At 52.1% G+C, this 18,165-nt stretch overlaps 1 protein-coding gene across 1 annotated transcript in view; it reads left to right on the forward strand.

Moving 5' to 3' along the window:
* CTNNBL1 (catenin beta like 1) overlaps positions 1–16,849 on the forward strand; it is an 87,903-nt gene extending 71,054 nt beyond the window's left edge. The window contains exons 12-16 of the mRNA XM_081011250.1: positions 764–861; positions 3,269–3,349; positions 9,966–10,103; positions 11,240–11,312; positions 16,616–16,849. Of these exons, the coding sequence (XP_080867376.1) occupies positions 764–861; positions 3,269–3,349; positions 9,966–10,103; positions 11,240–11,312; positions 16,616–16,704 (479 nt within the window). The 3' untranslated portion in view covers positions 16,705–16,849. The remainder of the gene's footprint in view (positions 1–763; positions 862–3,268; positions 3,350–9,965; positions 10,104–11,239; positions 11,313–16,615) is intronic.
* The last annotated feature ends 1,316 nt before the right edge of the window (positions 16,850–18,165 follow it).

Raw genomic sequence — 18,165 nt, forward strand, 5'->3', positions numbered from 1 at the left:
AGGGGACTCGTGTGCTCGAATCCTGCTTGCTGGTTTCCCACAAGGGGCATCTGGCTGGCCACTGGGAGAGCAGGATGTCTGTCTGATCCAGCAGGGCTCTTCTTCCATTTCTAAATTCCCATTTCGCTGAAGGATGCCTTCGCCTTGGGCCCTACAGGATCAGGCCTGTGAAGGTGCAGGATGGAGATTTGGAGTGGAACTGTTGGTCTTGGTGCCAGCAAGAGCCCAGCGGAGGCAGCAGCAGAAGCAGAAGAATAGTAGTTTCCTTTGGGGGCTTCTGCTCTCCCTCTTTCCCCAAGACTTGTGCTGCCTTGAACTTGACCCGTCAGCAAAATCTGAGAGGCTGCAAAGCAGGCAAGAGAAAGCTCATTATTTTGGGCAGCCTTTGTGCCTAACTCCGTGTTTGGCACAATGGCCTTTCTGTGAATAGATGCAAGCCTAGTTGCAGAATCTGCTCCCGCTGCAGCTAAATCAGGCTCCATGGTCAGGAGCCGTTTGTTCCTGTCATGTCCCAATTGCCATCCCTTCAGTGGGAACTTGTTCAGGAGAAGGGGCAAGCCTCTCTCGAGTTGCTTCTCTTCATACTGCACTGCAGGGTGTTGGACTAGATGACTCCTGGGGGTCCCTTTCAACTCTATGATTCCGCCACACTCAGCTGTGCAGGAAGCAATCGACTCCTCTGCCCCTTGGCAAAGGGATGGGGGGGGGGGGGACGGCCTTAGCTACCCGGCTTGAGTGTGTGCATCTCTTTCTCTGCCCCCAGAGCACATCTGCTCCATCTTGGCCTCCCTCCTGAGGAATCTGAGGGGACAGCAGAGAACTCGGCTGCTCAACAAGTTCACGGAGAACGACAGCGAGAAGGTGAGAGAGACCGGGGGGGGGCAGTGTTGGGGAGCTGGGAACAGGAGGGGGGTTCAGAGCGTGGTGGGGGCAGGAGAAATTGGGCACTGTCTCAGTGATACTGTCCAAATGGTATCCAGGATGGCGAGAGGCAGTGTGGTGGAGTGGTCAGAGTGTTGGACTACCAGGACCTGGGAGACCTGGGTTCAAATCCTCCACTCAGCCATAAAAAGCTCACCAGGTGAGCGGGCAAACACTGCCTCTCAGGCTGGGATTAAATGTGGGGACCCCCTTGCATGCCACCTTTAGTTCAACCAGTTATCTTTTTTCCTGCCCCCACAAGTTCTACTAGTGAACATTTGGCACCATGTTCCACCTGTCATGGATGCTTGAGTTGTGATCCCTGCATTGCAGGGGGGTTGGACTAGATGACCCCTGGGGGACCCTTCCAGCTGCTCAATTCTGTGATTCTATGACAATCCTCCAAAGGAGTTCCCTTGCGCAAGACCCACCGTGCTGTTGCCCCTTTCCTATTTCAGTGGGGCTTGTGCCCCGTGGTGCAATACTGCTGCCCACATCCTGCCAACCTCTCCGCCGGCTTCATGGCAGTGTCGTGGCTTCATAGCTCTCCCTCACAGCCAGGTGTGTGCTGCGTGGGTGTCCTGTGGCATGAAATCAGTGGTACCTCTGGTTGCGAACGGGACCTGTTCCGGAGGCTCGTTCGCAACATGAAAAGAGCATAACCCGCAGCGGCGCTTCCGCGCACGCGCAGGTTGCGATTCGCCGCTTCTGCGCATGACGTCATTTTGCCCTTCTGCGCATGTGCGAGCAGCGAAACCCGGAAGTAACCCTTTCCAGTACTTCCGGATCTCTGCAGGACGTAACCTGAAAGAACATAACATGAAGTGGACATAACATGAGGTATGACTGTACAGTGGTACCTCGGGTTACATACACTTCAGTTTACATACGCTTCAGGTTACAAAGTGGTGCTTCAGGTTAAGAACAGTTTCAGGTTAAGAACAGATCTCCGGAATGAATTAAGTACTTAACCCGAGGTACCACTGTAGTGGCATAGGCGTCCTGCAGGGACCCTTCTTGAGACCACCAACCCCTCTGAGCGCAGCCCTGCCCCGGCTGCATGGATAGGGTGGGCCGGAGTCCTTAACCCCCGGTTTCTCCGGGGAAACCTGCAGTTTCAACCACCAGCATTTCAAGCTAAGGAAATGGTTAGTGCTCTCAGTGCTCCTGAAAATTAATATTGGCTCTGAGGACCTGTATCTTCTTTGGAAATCAATTAGTGGAGCGGAGAGGGAACCAGGGATGTCCCGCTGGAGGGGAGGGCCTGTGCAAGCCTGCACTTCTGGTGGGACTTGCCAAGTGGGTCCCCAGGGGCTGCTGTTGGTTTTGTTCTGCAAAGAGCAGCCGCTAATGCATCCTGAGAGCTTCAGACGTCTGCCGTTGGAATAAAATCTGCCGTCTCCGCACGCACCCACCCTGAAATATATGTGGGAGAGCAGGTCTGGCAACGGCTGCTGGCCAAGATAGCTGTCAACGAGGGGCAGAGGCAGGGAGGTTGCCCCCGTGCCCTCCTTGTGGGTTTCCTGGCAGCACCTGCCTGGGAGCCTAGTGCTGATTTCTCCCCTTTTGGCCTTGGAAATCTTGCCTCTCGGGAGACGTGGATGCAGCTGCTTTGGCAAGACAGAGAACGGTGTAAAGGGAGCCCCTAGGTCAGGCCAGCTTGGAGGAACAGTGATCAAGGAGGCGGGAAGGGAATTGGGTGCTGAGATAAGCAGAATCAGGGCGATTTCAGAGCATCTGGGGCTGTTGGGTGCCGTGCAGTCTGTGAGCAGGACCTTGCAGGCTGTTTGCTTTCCGGTGTCCCATTCAGTACGGATGTGGCACCCCGGCTTTAAAAGCCCAACTTGTTCAATGCAGAGGCACCTCGCTGTCCGTGGGCCCTTCGTCTTGCTAGGGTGCCTGAAGGAGCGTCTCCACCCCCATCGTTCTGCCCGGATACTGAGATCCAGCTCTGAGGGCCTTCTGGCGGTTCCCTCATTGCGAGAAGCAAAGCTGCAGGGAACCAGGCAGAGGGCCTTCTCGGTGGTGGCACCCACCCTGTGGAACACCCTCCCTTCAGATGTCAAAGAGATAAACAACTACCTGACATTTGGAAGACATCTGAAGGCAGCCCTGTTCAGGGAAGTTTTTAATGTGTGACATTTTAATGTGTTTTTCATCTTTGTTGGAAACCGCCCAGAGTGGCTGGGGAAACCCAGCCAGATGGGCGGGATACAAATAATAATAAATAATAATAATAATAATAATTATTATTATTATTATTATTATTAACAGGGTGGGATGGCTGTGTGATGAGTTCAAACCTTTTTCCACTCTTCTTCTCTCCCTCCCCCCCGCCCCCCGGCAGGTTGACAGACTGATGGAGTTATATTTCAAGTACCTGGATGCAATGCAAGCAGCTGATAAGAAGATTGAAGGAGAAAAGCATGTAGGTGTCATCACCCCCACCCCACCCCCTCCTGTCAGTTCATTATGAGATGGTGCCTGCAAGTTCCCTGAAATGCTAAAAGCTCCCCCTATGAACTAACCCAGACCCTGCAGCCGTTATCCGAGGCCCTTCTTTGTGTGCCCCCTCTGTGAGCGATCCAGAGGACGAGAACAGGGCCTTTTCTGCATTGGCTCCCCCTTTGTGGAACGCTCTCCCGCGGAGGCTTGCTGGGCGCCATCATTACATTATCTTTGGGCACTAGCTTAAACTTTGCTCTGTAACCAGGCCTTCAGCCTTTAACTATCAGTGGCCTTTTAGAAGTGGGTGGGATATTTTTAATGTAAACACCCCCCCCCCATTTGATGCATATGTCAGGTTTTTCTTTTACCTCTTTGTGCTTTTAGTGCATTGAGTTGCTTCGGGCAAGGTAAAGTGACTAACACATTTAATTAATATTATTAATAATAAATAATAGTATTAATAATTTTTAGGTTCTTAAAGAGACAGCTGCGGTTTGCTCAAGGGCTCGCTTGCTTCCTGCCCCACTGCCTGCGAGCTCACCAAAAGCGTCCTCCAGACACGAAGGCCTGCTGCCCAGCTTAAGCAAGGGAGCATGTGTGTGTTGTTCTCCATTCAGTTAAGCACTGGAGAATAATTTGCAAAAAACCTGCAGTTATAGGGTGGTTTATAAATTCAATTAATACAGTAGACCCTCGGGTTACGTTACTCTCGAGTAACATAAACTTCAGGTTGTGAACGCAGCAAACCTGGAATTCTTTTTCTGAGTTTCGCCGCTGCACATGCACAGAAGCGGCGCCTCTGGGTATGAATTTTTCGGGGGGCGCTTGGACCCCAGGAACGAATTAAATTCGTATCCAGGGGGTCCACTGTAGTAATAAGAATAGTAATAACAATACCTACCACGAGTTTGGTTTTTAAAGTTTTTAAAAAATATTTTATCGAAGTCTGTCAAATCCATTCAAAAATAATAGCAAAAAAGCAGCACAGTGTATCCAAGAGTGGCTTTATATTTGGTTGGTAGAGGACTTAGGGAAGCCAGATTCCACATTGTCCCGTGGAGAAGGCAGCCGTCCCTGTGCATTGGAGCCCTGAAACGCCGCAGAGTCACCGAGAGGGAGCAGGTGTCCCTCCAGGCAGGACACGGCAAGAACCCCAAGGAATGCTGCCGCTCAGAAAATCTCAATGTTTCGGGTTGTGGTGAACAAGTCTTCCCCAGTCCATTTCATGTTTTATTTGAGAAAAAGGTGGCAAGCCACCACAGCTCTTTAACTCCCTCAGAGACGAGGTGCAATTATAGAGCCTCAGCGGTGATCTCTGCAGAAAGGGAGGCAAAGGCAGGTGATGACTTAATGCATTTCTTCTTAGTTCTGCGAGGAAATTATGCTCAGCAGGTTTATTCAATAAAAGCGCTCTCGCTGGATACTTTGCGCCATAACGACTTACAAATTAGATGCTAATTGTGCCACTGTTAAGTCATTCCATCCTTGAACGGGAGAATCGGCTTCCGTGGGCTTTGATAGCCTAAATGGGGTTTTGGAATTAACCTGGCATTTGAGTGGGGCAGCAAATGGCTTGAATTGCACAGAAGTGCCTTGCGAGAGGGTGATCATGAAAGGGGTTAATGCGGAGCGTGAGGAACAGCAGCGTTTGCCGGAGGCTCCGCAGCCCAGCTGAACTTCCTCAGCTGCTCAGACCTTCCTCACCTGGGCTCTGAGCTGAAGCCCCTTACATCCATTGCCAGCTGAGAGCACAGCTGCTCATCCTAAAAGCCCCATGATGTCTCATCCCAAACAGAGTGAAAGAACTTGCAAGGCCTGCACCTATTTTATATGGGACGGCTCAGCTCACAGGGAACGCTTTGCTAGATTGGCCACGGGCCTGATCCTGCAGGCTCTCCTTATGTTCTTCTGCAAATGTGACTAGCAACAAGCAACGTTGTCCCTCCCATTAGCCAACACCGACTCCTCCTGCAGGGCTTCTACATATGTGTGCGTTTTGCATTGCTTATCATTTTGCCCTGCAAGTGTCGGGTCTCACATCTGGTGCCAAACTTGCAGCTCTCCCTCACACTTCAGCCTCTAAAGGAAGTTTTGAGCCTTCCTTCTTGAGGCTGCAGCTGTTACATAAATGCCCCTTCAGTGCCAACTCTGAAAGCTGGAGAGAGAAATCAGGCCTTCAGTGTTTTCTCCTCCCTTGGTTTGAGCTCCCCTTTATGGGGCTGGGGTGGGTGTGTGGGTGTGGGTATGGGTGTGTGTGGGTGTGTGCCGGCCTTCAAGGATCAGTCCTCCTCCCTCCGCGCCTGGCATAGATTTGGGTTGGCCCCCTTGGCCTCTTCCCCTCTGCCAGCAGCCCCAGCTGGTGGAAGCAGGAAGATCTTGCCTCTGTCAGCCTCCTTCATCAGCCTTTGCTCATCTTCGCCGCAGTTGCTCCTCACGCCCCAGCTGGCCTGACGGGCTGTCCCAACCTGTCTGTCACCCTGACAGCTGATTTTAATTGGGAAGCGGGAAGAGATAATCTAGGCTGACACTCGTGCTTACCTTGCACAGAGCAGCCGGAGCAGTCTGCACTTCTGTGCCCCCTGGCCGCGAAAAGGTGTGCCAACAGGGCATGTGCCACCGAGCCACGTCCTGCAGAAGTTGCTCCTCCAGGAGGCAGTGGCAGCCACCAACTTGAGCTTTAAAAGGGGACGAGACAAATTTGTGGAGGAGACTATGGACAGTTGGAGGCAGCAATGCTTATGAATATCAGTTGCTGGGAACTGCAGAAGACAGGAAGGCTCTTGAGCTCGTATCCTGCTTGTGGGTTTCCCACAGACACCTGGTTGGCCACTGGGAGAACAAGATGCTGGACTAGATGGGCCACAGGCCTGATCCAGCACAATCCTCTTTCATTTTTAAGCAGTGGAAGAAGCAGCAAAGTAGCCTTCCGAGGACGTTTCCGAGCACAATTCAAAAGTGTTGGTGCTGACCTTTAAAGCCCTAAACGGCCTCAAAGGCCCAGTATACCTGAAGGAGCGTCTCCACCCCCATCATTCTGCCCGGACACTGAGGTCCAGCTCCAAGGGCCTTCTGGCGGTTCCCTCGCTGCGAGAAGCCAAGTTACAGGGAACCCGGCAGAGGGCCTTCTCGGTAGTGGCACCCGCTCTATGGAACGCCCTCCCACCAGATGTCAAAAGAGAGCAACAATTACCAGACTTTTATAAGACATCTGAAGGCAGCCCTCTTTAGGGAAGCTTTTAATGTTTAATAGGTTATTGTATTTTAGTGTTCTGTTGGAAGCTGCCCAGAGTGGCTGGGGAAACCCAGCCAGATGGGCGGGGAATTAATAATAATAATAATAATAATAATAATAATAATAATAATAATTATTATTATTATTATTATTATTATTATTATTATTATTATTCCTGGACCCCCTGGCACAGGACTAGGAGGAAGATCCTTCCTAAGCCCCAATAAAGCAGCCAGCCACTTCCTGTCCCCTTGTACACCCCCGGAGTACCCAAGGGAAATGGCGTTGATGCTTGATTTTCCAGCACCCAGAATCCTGCCACCCATTGTGGCAGGCCGGGGTGGCTGAGAGGAGAGGAGCAGGGGCAGAATCTCCGGTGGGATCAGGAAGCCTCCCTGCTTGAATCTGCAGCAGGCCCCGCTGGGCTTTGGCAATCGTCATTTTGCCATTCCCCGACTGTCAGTCCAGCCTCATTACTGTGAGGGGAGCTTGCTTCAGTTTCACAGGAGCCCATCTTATTGCTGTCGCCTCCCATCAGCATGGGGCATCTCGTGGCAGATAAGGAATGGCACCTGATCATTCATTTGGAGGTTAGCATCTTGACGGCTGCAGAGGGTTTGGGGGGGGGGAGAAAGAGAGGCAGAGTGGCTGTTTGGTGTTTGCACGGGGAAAAGATTAACAACAGTTTGGAGGGGGAGGAATGGTGGTTGTGAACAGGGCTTTAAAAAAATGGCATGGTGGTGCGGCAGCCACCCACGCACCAGCTCCCTGCACACTGGCAAGCATCTTTGGCTAAGTTTCCCGGAGCTCGCCGTGTTTTTTGTCTTGCTGCCAGCCCCGCAGGGAGAGGCTCCCGCCTTGCACGAGAGAAGAGCCGTCCCGGTTTCCGCCTGCGCAATCAGCGGATCCGGCCTCCAAATCACTTCGTTATCCTGGATTGCAGGTGTCGTGCGCCGTGCGCCTCAGATGTCAGCTTGAGCTGCCACGGCTGATGGCTTCGAAAACACTTGCCATTCGCATTTCTAAAAAATAAAAATCAAGAGCTGTCAAGGCGGAAGGGCAGAAATTAGGAGCTGGAGAGGCAAGGGGGGAGAGCCTCCTGCCATGGCTTGTAGATTGCCAGTGACATTCCTGCCAATCCTGAGCCAGGATTTTAAGGGTCTTTGAGGCTCCAGTGCATTCTCCGAGAGGCAGCCGCCACAAGCCAGGTCAGTGCCTGGTCACAAGAGGGCAGGACCTGGTTGTAGCAAAGGGTCTGGGTCATAGAATCATAGAACTGTAGAGGTGCAAGGGGCATCTAGTCCAACCCCCTGCCATGCAGGAGCCACACCTAAAGAGTCCCTGACAGATGGCGACCCAACCTCTCCTTAAAACTATCAAACCAGAAAAGGGTGCGGTGGCTTGCTAAAAGGCGGCAGGTTTTGAGCATCCAAAACCCAGACTGCAAGGTGTGGTCCCGCAAAAGCTGGAGTAGGGAAGCGGAAGAAGTGAAAAGTCAGGAATGGAGTTGAACGGGGTTGTCCCTTTTAGGGTCTCAAACTCTCAGGGGAAGGGGAGCACACCTGTTTTTGTCACCTGCCTTGGGGGTGTTTTCAAGGCCCCAACACACCGCAAGATGAAGCTGGGCAAGTCCTACGCGGTGCTGCTTGGCTTTCGGTCTTGGTCAGGTGGGCAAAAGAAGCCCGTTGGGTGGAAGTCGGAGGACAGTATAGGAATACAAGAGCTCCAGAGGGCAGCAACATGAGCACGGGGCCTTTTCTGCGGTGGCTCCCCATTTGTGGAATATTCTCCCCAGGGAGGCTCACCTCATACCTTCATTACATATCTTTAAGCGCCAGGCAAAAACGTTTCTCTGTCTCCAGGCCTTTGACTGATTCACATTCTGTGTCCTTTCCAGTGTGTTTGGCGGGGGGCGGGGCGGTTATTGGTTTGTTTTTGTTTTTATTATGTGTTTTGTGTTCTCGTTTTGTATTTTTCTGTTGCAAACCACCCTGTGCTCTTTTGGTGAAAGTTAATAAATAAATAGGTAAATAGAAACCATTCTCTCCTGATAATACCCTTCGTTAAACTATGGAACTCACTGCTACAGGATGGATGGATGGCTTTAAAAGAGGTTTAGACAGTTTCACATAGGAAAGGGCTCTCAATGGCTCCTAGCCATCATGACTGGGCTCTGCCTGCAAGGTCAGAGGCAGCGATTCTTCTGAATTCCCATTTCTGGAAAGTGCAAGATCCCAAAGGCATCTAGTCGGCCATTGTGAGAGCAGGATGCTGACCTGGGTGGGCCATTGGCCGGATCCAGCAGGCTGTTCTTCGCATCGCTGCTGCCCCTGGACTCTTCCTGTGGGCTGCTGCTTTGCTCAGCGGTTTGCTTGCAGACCTTCCTCAGTCTGGGACCTCTGTTGCTTCGTGTGGGCTCTGGGGAAGGAAGGTCTGGGGCTGGGCAGCTGGCTGGGGGAGCCAGAGGAGCTTGCCGCTGCCACGCAGCCTTGCCTTTCCCCTGTTTCTGCTTGCAACACACACACACACACACACACACAGGAGGGGGGTCCCTCCTTGCCAAGTCTTGCAGGTACAGCGGGTGCCCGCTCTAATGAGGAGACATAGCTCCGGCGGACTGCCACGCACCTGCTGGGCCGCCATATAATAAATCACAGCAGCAGCAGGGAGCTCGCGGGTTGGCAAAACAAAATTCCAGCGTGAGGATAGCAAAAGGTCACGTGTGGCATGCATTACTGCTGGCGCAGGGCCAGCAGGAAGCGGAGGGTGGGCTGGCAGGCTAGCGCCGGGGAGTGGGGGGTCCGCAGGGACATGTTTTGCCCGGGAACAAATGGCTCTTTCACTGCACAAGGGATTTCTGCGGACTTTGCAATAGGAGCTGCTCCTGGTGCTTCTCTTCCGGGTCTTGCGCGATGCTTTGGTTGAGACTCTTGAATTGTGGGGTGCTGGACTAGGGGACCCTAGGTAAAGGTAAAGTGACCCCTGACCATTAGGTCCAGTCGTGGTCGACTCTGGGGTTACGGCGCTCATCTCGCTTTATTGGCCAAGGGAGCCAGCGTACAGCTTCCAGGTCATGTGGCCAGCATGACTAAGCCGCTTCTGGCGAACCAGAGCAGCGCATGGAAACGCCGTTTACCTTCCCGCCGGAGCGGTACCTATTGATCTATTTGCACTTTGATGTGCTTTCGAACTACTAGGTTGGCAGGAGCAGGGACTGAGCAACGGGAGCTCACCCCATCGTGGGGATTCGAACCGCCAACCGTCTGATCGGCAAATCCTAGGCTCTGTGGTTTAACCCACAGCGCCACCCGCGTCCCAGGGGACCCTAGGGGACCTTTCCAACTCTGTGATTCTGTGATTCCAGGACATGGTCCGCCGGGGAGAGATCATTGATGATGACATGGAGGATGAGTTCTACCTCCGCCGCCTGGACGCCGGCCTCTTCGTCCTCCAGCTCATCTGCTACATCATGGCGGAGATCTGCAATGCCAGCATTCCCCAGGTGAGGGCAGCACGGCTGCCACATTACCCCCACCCCCCACCCCCAGTGTTCATGGGCTGGGGGCCCCCACTGGACTGTGTCTTTGCTTCTGTGCCTCCCTACCAGGGAGGACCCAGAACTCAGCGCATCTGCATCAGGAGGTGCTTGGTGTACACATTTTATGTTGCAACCTCTTTTTTGAGTTTCCCCTTGGCTAGGGATGAAGGCAGTAGCCCTATATGGCTTAGGACCCTCGTACCTACGGGACCACCTCTCCTGGTGTGTCCCACGGAGGACCTTACGGTCTTCAAACAAAAACATCTTGGAGATCCTGGGCCACAGGGAGGTTAGGCTGGCCTCAACCAGAGCCAGGGCTTTTTCGGCCGTGGCCCCGATCTGGTGGAACGCTCTGTCACAAGAGACTAGGGTCCTGTGGGACTTGACATCTTTCTGCAGGGCCTGCAAGACAGAGCTGTTCCACCAGGCCTTTGGCCAAGGCACAGCCTGACCCCCTCCTTTGGCAATCCTCACAGAACTCTAGCCCAATGGTTGCCTTTAATTTGATCCTGAAGTGATTTTAGAATGAATTGGTTTTAGAATGCTGTGTTACTTTTATTGTTGTTAGCCGCTCTGAGGCTGGCTTTGGCTGGGGAGGGCGGGATGTAAATAAATTATTATTATTATTATTATTATTATTATTAATTAAGGTGGCAGCCTTTCTAGAAGGTGGGTGTCCCTGTTTCCCCTCCCCTCCTTGGGCTAACACACCTGGGTGGAGGGAGGGAGGGATTCAGCAAGGTTTTCCTTTGCCCACATGGGCTGCTTCCTGCCACATGCAGAATCATGGAATTGGAAGGCCTCCAAAGGGTCGTCTACTCCAACCCCCTGCAATGCCCTGATCCCAAGGCCAGATATGCAGGGCTGCTCATTCCTGCTCGCACAGATAAAGGCACTTTCCTTTCTGGCCATTTTGGGGCCGTGTGAGTGTGCTGTGTCAAGATCCTGGCACAGTGCAACCAAGCTGCCTCCCTGGAAAAAAAACCCCAACTCTCCTGTGGGTTTTTTGTTCTCTGTTTCCATTACAATTACTGCAGATTTCTCTCTCTCTCTCTCTCTCTTTTGCTCCCACCCTCTCTTGTTTTTCATTCCCTGGCCAGATTCGTCAGCGAGTCCATCAGATCCTGAACATGAGGGGAAGCTCCATCAAAATAGTTCGGCACATCATCAAAGGTGAGTCCTTGAGCCCTGGAGTGGGGGAACGGCTTCCTCTGAGGTCCCACTCAGGCTCCTGTTTGGCCAGCAACCCCATCAGAAAGCAGGGAGCCGGCCTCACAGCCTCAGGCACATGGAGCCGGGCAAGAGACCGCCTCTCTGCCTATTCATCCAGCCGCCACGACCCCTTTGGGCAGACCCTGCCTTCCAGCCCCGTTGTGCCGCCTGCAAGATTGTTGAAAGTAAGTGTTCGGTGCAAAGCCGTCGCCAGCAGCAAGGACTGGGCTGGCCTCTGTGGCTCCTGGCCTGTGGGCTTCTGCACATAGCTGTCAACGTTTCCCTTTTTTTTAAAGGGAAATTCCCTTATTCCGAATAGGATTCCTCGCAAGAAAAGGGAAAAGTTGACAGCTATGCTTCTGCACTGAAGAGGAGTGGTGGCATTTAGGAGACCCCTAAATTTAGATGCAGGATGCTTTGATGGCAGGCCTGCTAGGCAAGGCTTGGGGAGAGAACCAGTGTGGTGTAGTGGTTAGAAGGTCTGACTCTTAATGCAATAAATAACGAAAAACAAAATTAGTAATAATAATAATATTAATAATAATAATAATAATAATAATAATAATAATAATAATAATAAATTTTATTTATATCCCGCCCTCCCCAGCCGAAGCCGGGCTCAGGGCGGCTAACAACAATCAAATAATCAAACAATCAAATAATCAAACATTCTAAAAACATTTCATTATAAAAATTAATTAAAATCAAATTGATGGCAACCGTTAAGCAAATTCTGTGCAGGTTGCCGGAGGAGGGAGTCAGGCTGCGCCCTGACCAAAGGCCTGGTGGAACAACTCTGTCTTGCAGGCCCTGTGGAAAGATGTCAGGTCCCGCAGGGCTCTAGTCTCTTGTGACAGAGCGTTCCACCAGATTGGAGCTGCAGCCGAGAAAGCCCTGGCTCCTCTTCCACCACCTCTAGCCTCCCAGCCCTAGATCTCCCACTGCAGGGTCCTGAGTCTCCCTGAGAAATGCACAGTTCACCTTCTGACCTGAACCGGCACACGTGAGGTTACAACAGCACCCAGGTGGTCTGACCCACCTTAGGAGGGTCCGGGGCAAGTGGGGCTTCCTCAAGTCCCCCATCAGGCTCCAGCTGGCCACCCCCCTCCCCCTGTGTAGGGGGGGTAGAACTGGATTCCTGCTTTTCTCCACCGAGGTGGGATTCTGCTCACCTTGAGCCTCGCACAGCTGGAGTCGTAAGCCATTCTTGCTGCAGGAAGAAGACAGGTTCTTTCTTGAGGGAGGGGGTTTCTCTGGGGCTTGGAGCCAGATGGTGGTGGGGAGTGGCAGGAGCACCCAAGCAGCAGGAGAAGCCGCTCCCGTTCCTCCCCACCAGCGGAGGCTCAGCTAATTCAGCATCTTCTGCCTCCTTCCCTTTTTCTGTTTTGCATGCAGGGCTCTGGTCCCCTTCTCTCTCCTGCTTTTTTGCATGCTAATTGGAAGCCTGTTTCTTAGTTTGATTTTTATGGCCTACATATTTTCCCTGTTTCTCTGGCAGCCTGACAGCTGATGGGTCCCTGGGGAGGGCCAAGAATTGCTTCGGATGCAAAGGGAGAGAGAAATTGGGCTCTCCATTTATTTTAAGTGGGGATGGAGGCAAGCAGGGAGGGGCAACAGCCTCATTAAGGCTCCTCTCTGATGGCTGACCAGGCTGGGCTTTGGGGAGAAATTTTGGAGGTGGGGGTGCAGCTGCCTTGGTGTGGGAACCGACAGCGTCTAGGAGAGACAGACCACCCTGGGTGCCCCACTGAGGCAGGGGACTTTGGGGTGTGAGAGATCCAGTAACTGTTGAAGCAAGTGTTGGTGATAGGTTTAGCCCCTTCTCCCTCTCTCTGAGTGCCATGTATGGGGTCATGTTTCTTGGGATTTGTTAAAGCTATATTGATGGGAGTGGTGGCCACCAAGCTAGATAACATGATTATTAGCATTAGCATTCCTATACCACTTTATATCAGAGCAGTCTACAACACATTAAAACAATCTACAATGAAAAATTGCTGAATAAAGTACACATTCAGAGCAGGAATTAACAGGAAACTAAAATGCTATCTTAAAAATTTTAAAATAAAACATTGCAAAACAGGTCAGCTACAAAATGCACATTTGAGTCAGCAGAGTTAACAAAAAAAAAGTAAACATTTTAAAAGAATGAGAAAGAGAGAGCCAGATGAAATTGCCGTTCCCATCTCTTTGACTGTTGTGAGAAGAGGATGCTGGACTAGATGGGCCCAGGGCTTGATCCAGCTTTTCTCTTGTTCTCATATATTGACCTCTGCTTATTTGCTTGACCTCTGCTTACTTGCTTGAGCTTGAATGCATTAAATTGTTCCTTGCCTGTAGATACTTCCTGCCTCTTCTGTGTCTCGTTCACTCCCTGGGACACATAGTCATTTGAACAGTGCAGATTAATCAGTTTGGCTGTGTGTGGATCCTGCCCTAAGATCAAAGTGTGGGAGCAGATTTCCTTTTGGGTGCCTTGGTGTGGGCTCACTTCCCAGGGGGAAGGGGAACATGGGAGAGGCACATCCCACCAGACAGAGCAATGAGTAGCCCTCCCATTTCCACCTCCACCTTAACTTCCCTAGGCATCAGAAGCCCCCAGGCCTTCCCACCTTCTCCAGAAGAATGCTTGACTTGCTGCTGCTGCTGCTGCTGCTACAGAATTTGCCACCCCAAAAGAGTGGCCTCCTGGCGGTTGGTTGAGAAGAGTGTTGGCTCGCTTGTCTGCTTCTTCCAGTTTAGCCTCCTTAGGTGGCTAATGGCATCTCGGCAGCCCAGCGCTGAAGATGCAGGGGAGAGCAGTGACCTTGAGGTGCCTTCGCAAGTGATGTGGAGAAGCCATTTCTCTCCCTAATGGAGCCTCGTTGTGCTCAGGACTTGTGGATATGGTTCGTGGGGCGTGTAAGGCCAGAATCGGCTCTCCAGGAGTTGAGTGATGGGCCTGCAGTTTGACACATCTTGCCAGGTGTGCTCTCGGTCGCCAATGCCTTTGTTTGGCACAGAGCAGCACTGTGTGGAGGCTTTTCTTTGGCCGAACGGGAAGGGGGATGAGACTCACACCTTAGGAAATTGTGGCTGTAGCATTTCTTCTGAACGTGATAGGAGAGCCTCCTGTCTGAGGTCCAAGCAGAGTAAGAGAAATTCCAGAATCGGCTCGTGCAAAAATAACATCTCTTGTACCGGTTGTGTGCAAAATGCTTTGAAATTCTTACTTATCCATGCAGCAGCCCTGTGTGGTAGGAGAAGGCAGACAGAGAGGGAGAAAGAATTGCAAAGGAGCAGATTTCAGCCCGGACTTCTTCTGACCAAGCCCCTGCCCCACTTCCCATTGGCATCAGCATGAAAAAAATACACAATTCCAAACATAACCAAAAGCGGAAACAATAAATAAAACATCAAAAAGTATGCAACCAAACTGAACGATTTCCACATATAGCGTAATAAAATCTAAAGATGCAACAAATTAATACTGATAGCAGCAGCAGCAGCAACCTGAAACAAAAAACCCCAAACCAGACCCCTTCGGAAGAGTCTGTTCGGCAGCTTCATCTTCTGCAGCTGGAGTCAGTCCCGGTCCCACTTCTCCTGCCAGATGGAAAAGGCCTGCAAGGCAGGGAGCAGGTCTCCCAGGACTCCCAGCCAAGAACGGCCTTTCCCGGCCTGCTGTCTTGCTGACCTTTTGGACTCCAGCTCCACTGGCTGGGGCTGACGGGAGTGGTAGTTCAAAACATCTGCAGGGTGTCAAGCTGGGGGAGGCTGTGGTGGAACAAGACCAGAGATGTTTGAAGAAGCAGGGATGAGCAAGCCTAGATTGCGGGGCTGGTTTGTAGAATCGATACCCCACTTAATAGCGTGCTTGCGGTTCTTGCCCCATTTGTGCTTCCAGTGCCTCAGTTATTGGGGGAGCGAGGTAAAGGGTAAAGGGACCCCTGACCATTAGGTCCAGTTGTGGCTGACTCTGGGGTTGTGGCACTCATCTCGCTTTACTGGCCGAGGGAGCCGGCATGCAGCTTCCGGGTCATGTGGCCAGCATGACTAAGCCGCTTCTGGCGAACCAGTGCAGCCCACGGAAACGCCGTTTACCTTCCCGCCGGAGCGGTACCTATTTATCTACTTGCACTTTGACGTGCTTTCGAACTGCTAAGTTGGCAGGAGCAGGGACCGAGCAACAGGAGCTCACCCCATCACGGGGATTCGAACCGCCGTGGTTTAACCCACAGCGCCACCCTTTTGGGGGAGCGAGAGAGATGTGCAAATGGTCCAGGGATGTAAGCCCAGCTTTGAGGCCATCGCTCTGCCCCCCTCCAGCCTGCAAATGTTGCAAGGGCTGCTGGGCAGGCAGGTCTCCCCCTCTTTCACATAAGCCCAGAGGGGGCAGCTGCTGCTTGTTGCTGTGACTTCTCCCGCTCAGTTCCCCTCCTCCCCGCAGTCTCTGGAAGTGAGGAGCAGAGCCTGCCCTGCCTGTTGGAGCAAGTCGAGCCATGGAGGGCACAGCCCCCATTGCAGCAGCTGCTGCCAAGTTTGAGCTTCATGCATATTCAAGGCTCTCCTCCCAGGAGCCCTGGCAGAGGCGGCGGCAGAGCAGCGTTGTTTGTGTGTGCTGCTTGAGGTGAGGGGGGAGCAGCGTCCCCATGCATTAGGGGGCTCACAGACCCCCCCCTCCCTCTAGCAGGGTCCGCATCTCCTGTATTAACGGGAGCCCTTTGCTCTGCAAGCTCTTGTTTTGGAGACCGGGTGGCACCCTGAATAGGAACGGAGAAAGCTGCTCCTTTCCCCTCTGAGGTGCCTCTGGAATTACTGGGAGAATTGCGGGTTTTCCACAGGTATCTGGGTGGCCGCTGTGCGAACAGGATGCTGGACTAGATGGGCCACTGGCCTGATCCAGCAGAATCTGCTTGAGTTCTTATGTGGTCACAGGATGGGCCGGTTTGCCATGCCCTGCTCAGCTCCTGGCTCTGGGCCCGGCTGCCCCCCTCTGCTTCCTCTCAGCTGCCCTCCTTCCCATAATCAATATTCCCACCCCACCCCCATGACTAGCCCCCAAACATGGCACCAAGTATATCTGCTGGTTTCAAGGGGGGGTATCAGGCATTGCTTAATAGGGCCCCTTACCTCCTAATTGAAGCTCCGAAGACAAGGCTTCTCCCTTTCTGTTCCCATCTTACCTGGATTTCAGTTTTGTTTGGGGGGGGGTGTTGCCCCAGATGTGGAGCTACAGCCACTTCTTCTTCTTCTTCTGAGAGCCACCTCTTGTCTTCCTGCAGAGTATGCGGAGAACATCGGGGACGGGAAGAACCCCGAATTCCGGGAGAGCGAGCAGAAGCGGATTGTGGAGCTGCTGGAGAATTTCTGAGGGTCCCCCACTCAGCGGCTGCAACGCTTTCAGGACCCTGTGACCTCGTGCTGCAACTCTGGAGCCACAGAAAGGACTTGCTGGAGGAAATAAGCCTCTAGGCGGCTTTTTGAGATATTAAAGGATATTTTGTTTTGGTTTTTTCCTTACGTTTCCCGACTGAGTCTCTGCTGTGGGAGCACAGGATGAGGCCCACCTCCTTGAAGTGGAATGGATTGCTTTGGGCCGTGGTGAACCATGTCTGCATCCATTATGTCCCACTTTATTTCCAGGTTTGGGGCAGGCTAAAAGTTGAGGGGTTCTTGATGCTATTTGATGGTCCTTTGCAGCATCCCTTAGATCTTGTGATGGGGCTGCTCTGCATTCCCAGCTTCCTTACCCCAGTATGGGGCCCAGGATGCCTTTGGGTTGACTGATTCCATTTTTATACTCTCCTTTCTCCCACGGGAGCTCAGAGCTGTGAACAGAGCCAGTGTGGTGTAGTGGTTACAGCACTGGACTAGGGCCTGGAAGAGAGACCAGGGTTCAAAACTCTACTCAGCCATGATGTTCACTGGGGGTGGCCGTGGGGCCCAGCCACTGCCTCTCAGCTTAACTTACGTCGCAGGGCAGTTGTGGGGATTAAGTGGGGAGGAAGAGAGCCACATGCTATGCCACTCTGAGGCCCGGGGCGGGGGGGGGCGGGAGCAGAAGCAGAATATAAATGCAACAAATAAATAAACTGCATTTCTAAAATCAAAACTGCACAAAGCAAAACCAGCTGCTAAACCATCAGTAAACAAAATTTATTCATTTCATAAAATTTATTCACGGCTTGATTCTGGAAAAAAATCTCCAAGTGGTTTACAAAAGAGAAAACAGTAAAATCAAAAATGTACAACCCTACTTAAAAGCATACAAAATATGAAATACTAAAACAAAAAAGAATTACCTTAACTTTCTTAGCATTTGGGTAGGCTTGTCTAAACGAGAATGTTTTTAGCAGGTGCCAATATGAGTGCTTATTTCAATAGGCAGGGAGTTCCAAATTGCAGGCGCTGCCACACTAAACGATCAAGTTTGTACAAAAGTTGAATACTTGTTGTGTGGCCTCTGTAGCAGCACCAGTTCTGCTGGTTGGAGTGGTCGGCTGAGCACAAAAAGAGCTTTTAAGCTCTCTGCCCTCCTGGTGCGGGTAAGGGCTGCCCTGGGATTCTCCCCCAGAAGTTGGATGGCCCTGGCAAGGTCTGGCAAAAGCATCGCCCAGCCACCATGAGGAGCGAGCCTTGCCCACCCCCTCCCCGGAAAGCAGAGAGCCTTAAAGCTCTTTACGTGCTGGGTAACCCCGGCCAGACCTGGCAAAAAGAGCTTTCAAGACCTCCTTTAAAAGGGCAAGACCTGCTTGGTATGTGGACTCCTGAAGTATGGCGGTTTCTCTCTCCCCGCTGGCCACGGGGGCAGCCCCAAGGGTCTTGGCACATA

The sequence above is a fragment of the Podarcis pityusensis genome, assembly GCF_964106645.2.
Source record: "Podarcis pityusensis genome assembly, chromosome: 6".
In the NCBI taxonomy this organism is placed as follows: Eukaryota; Metazoa; Chordata; class Lepidosauria; order Squamata; family Lacertidae; genus Podarcis; species Podarcis pityusensis.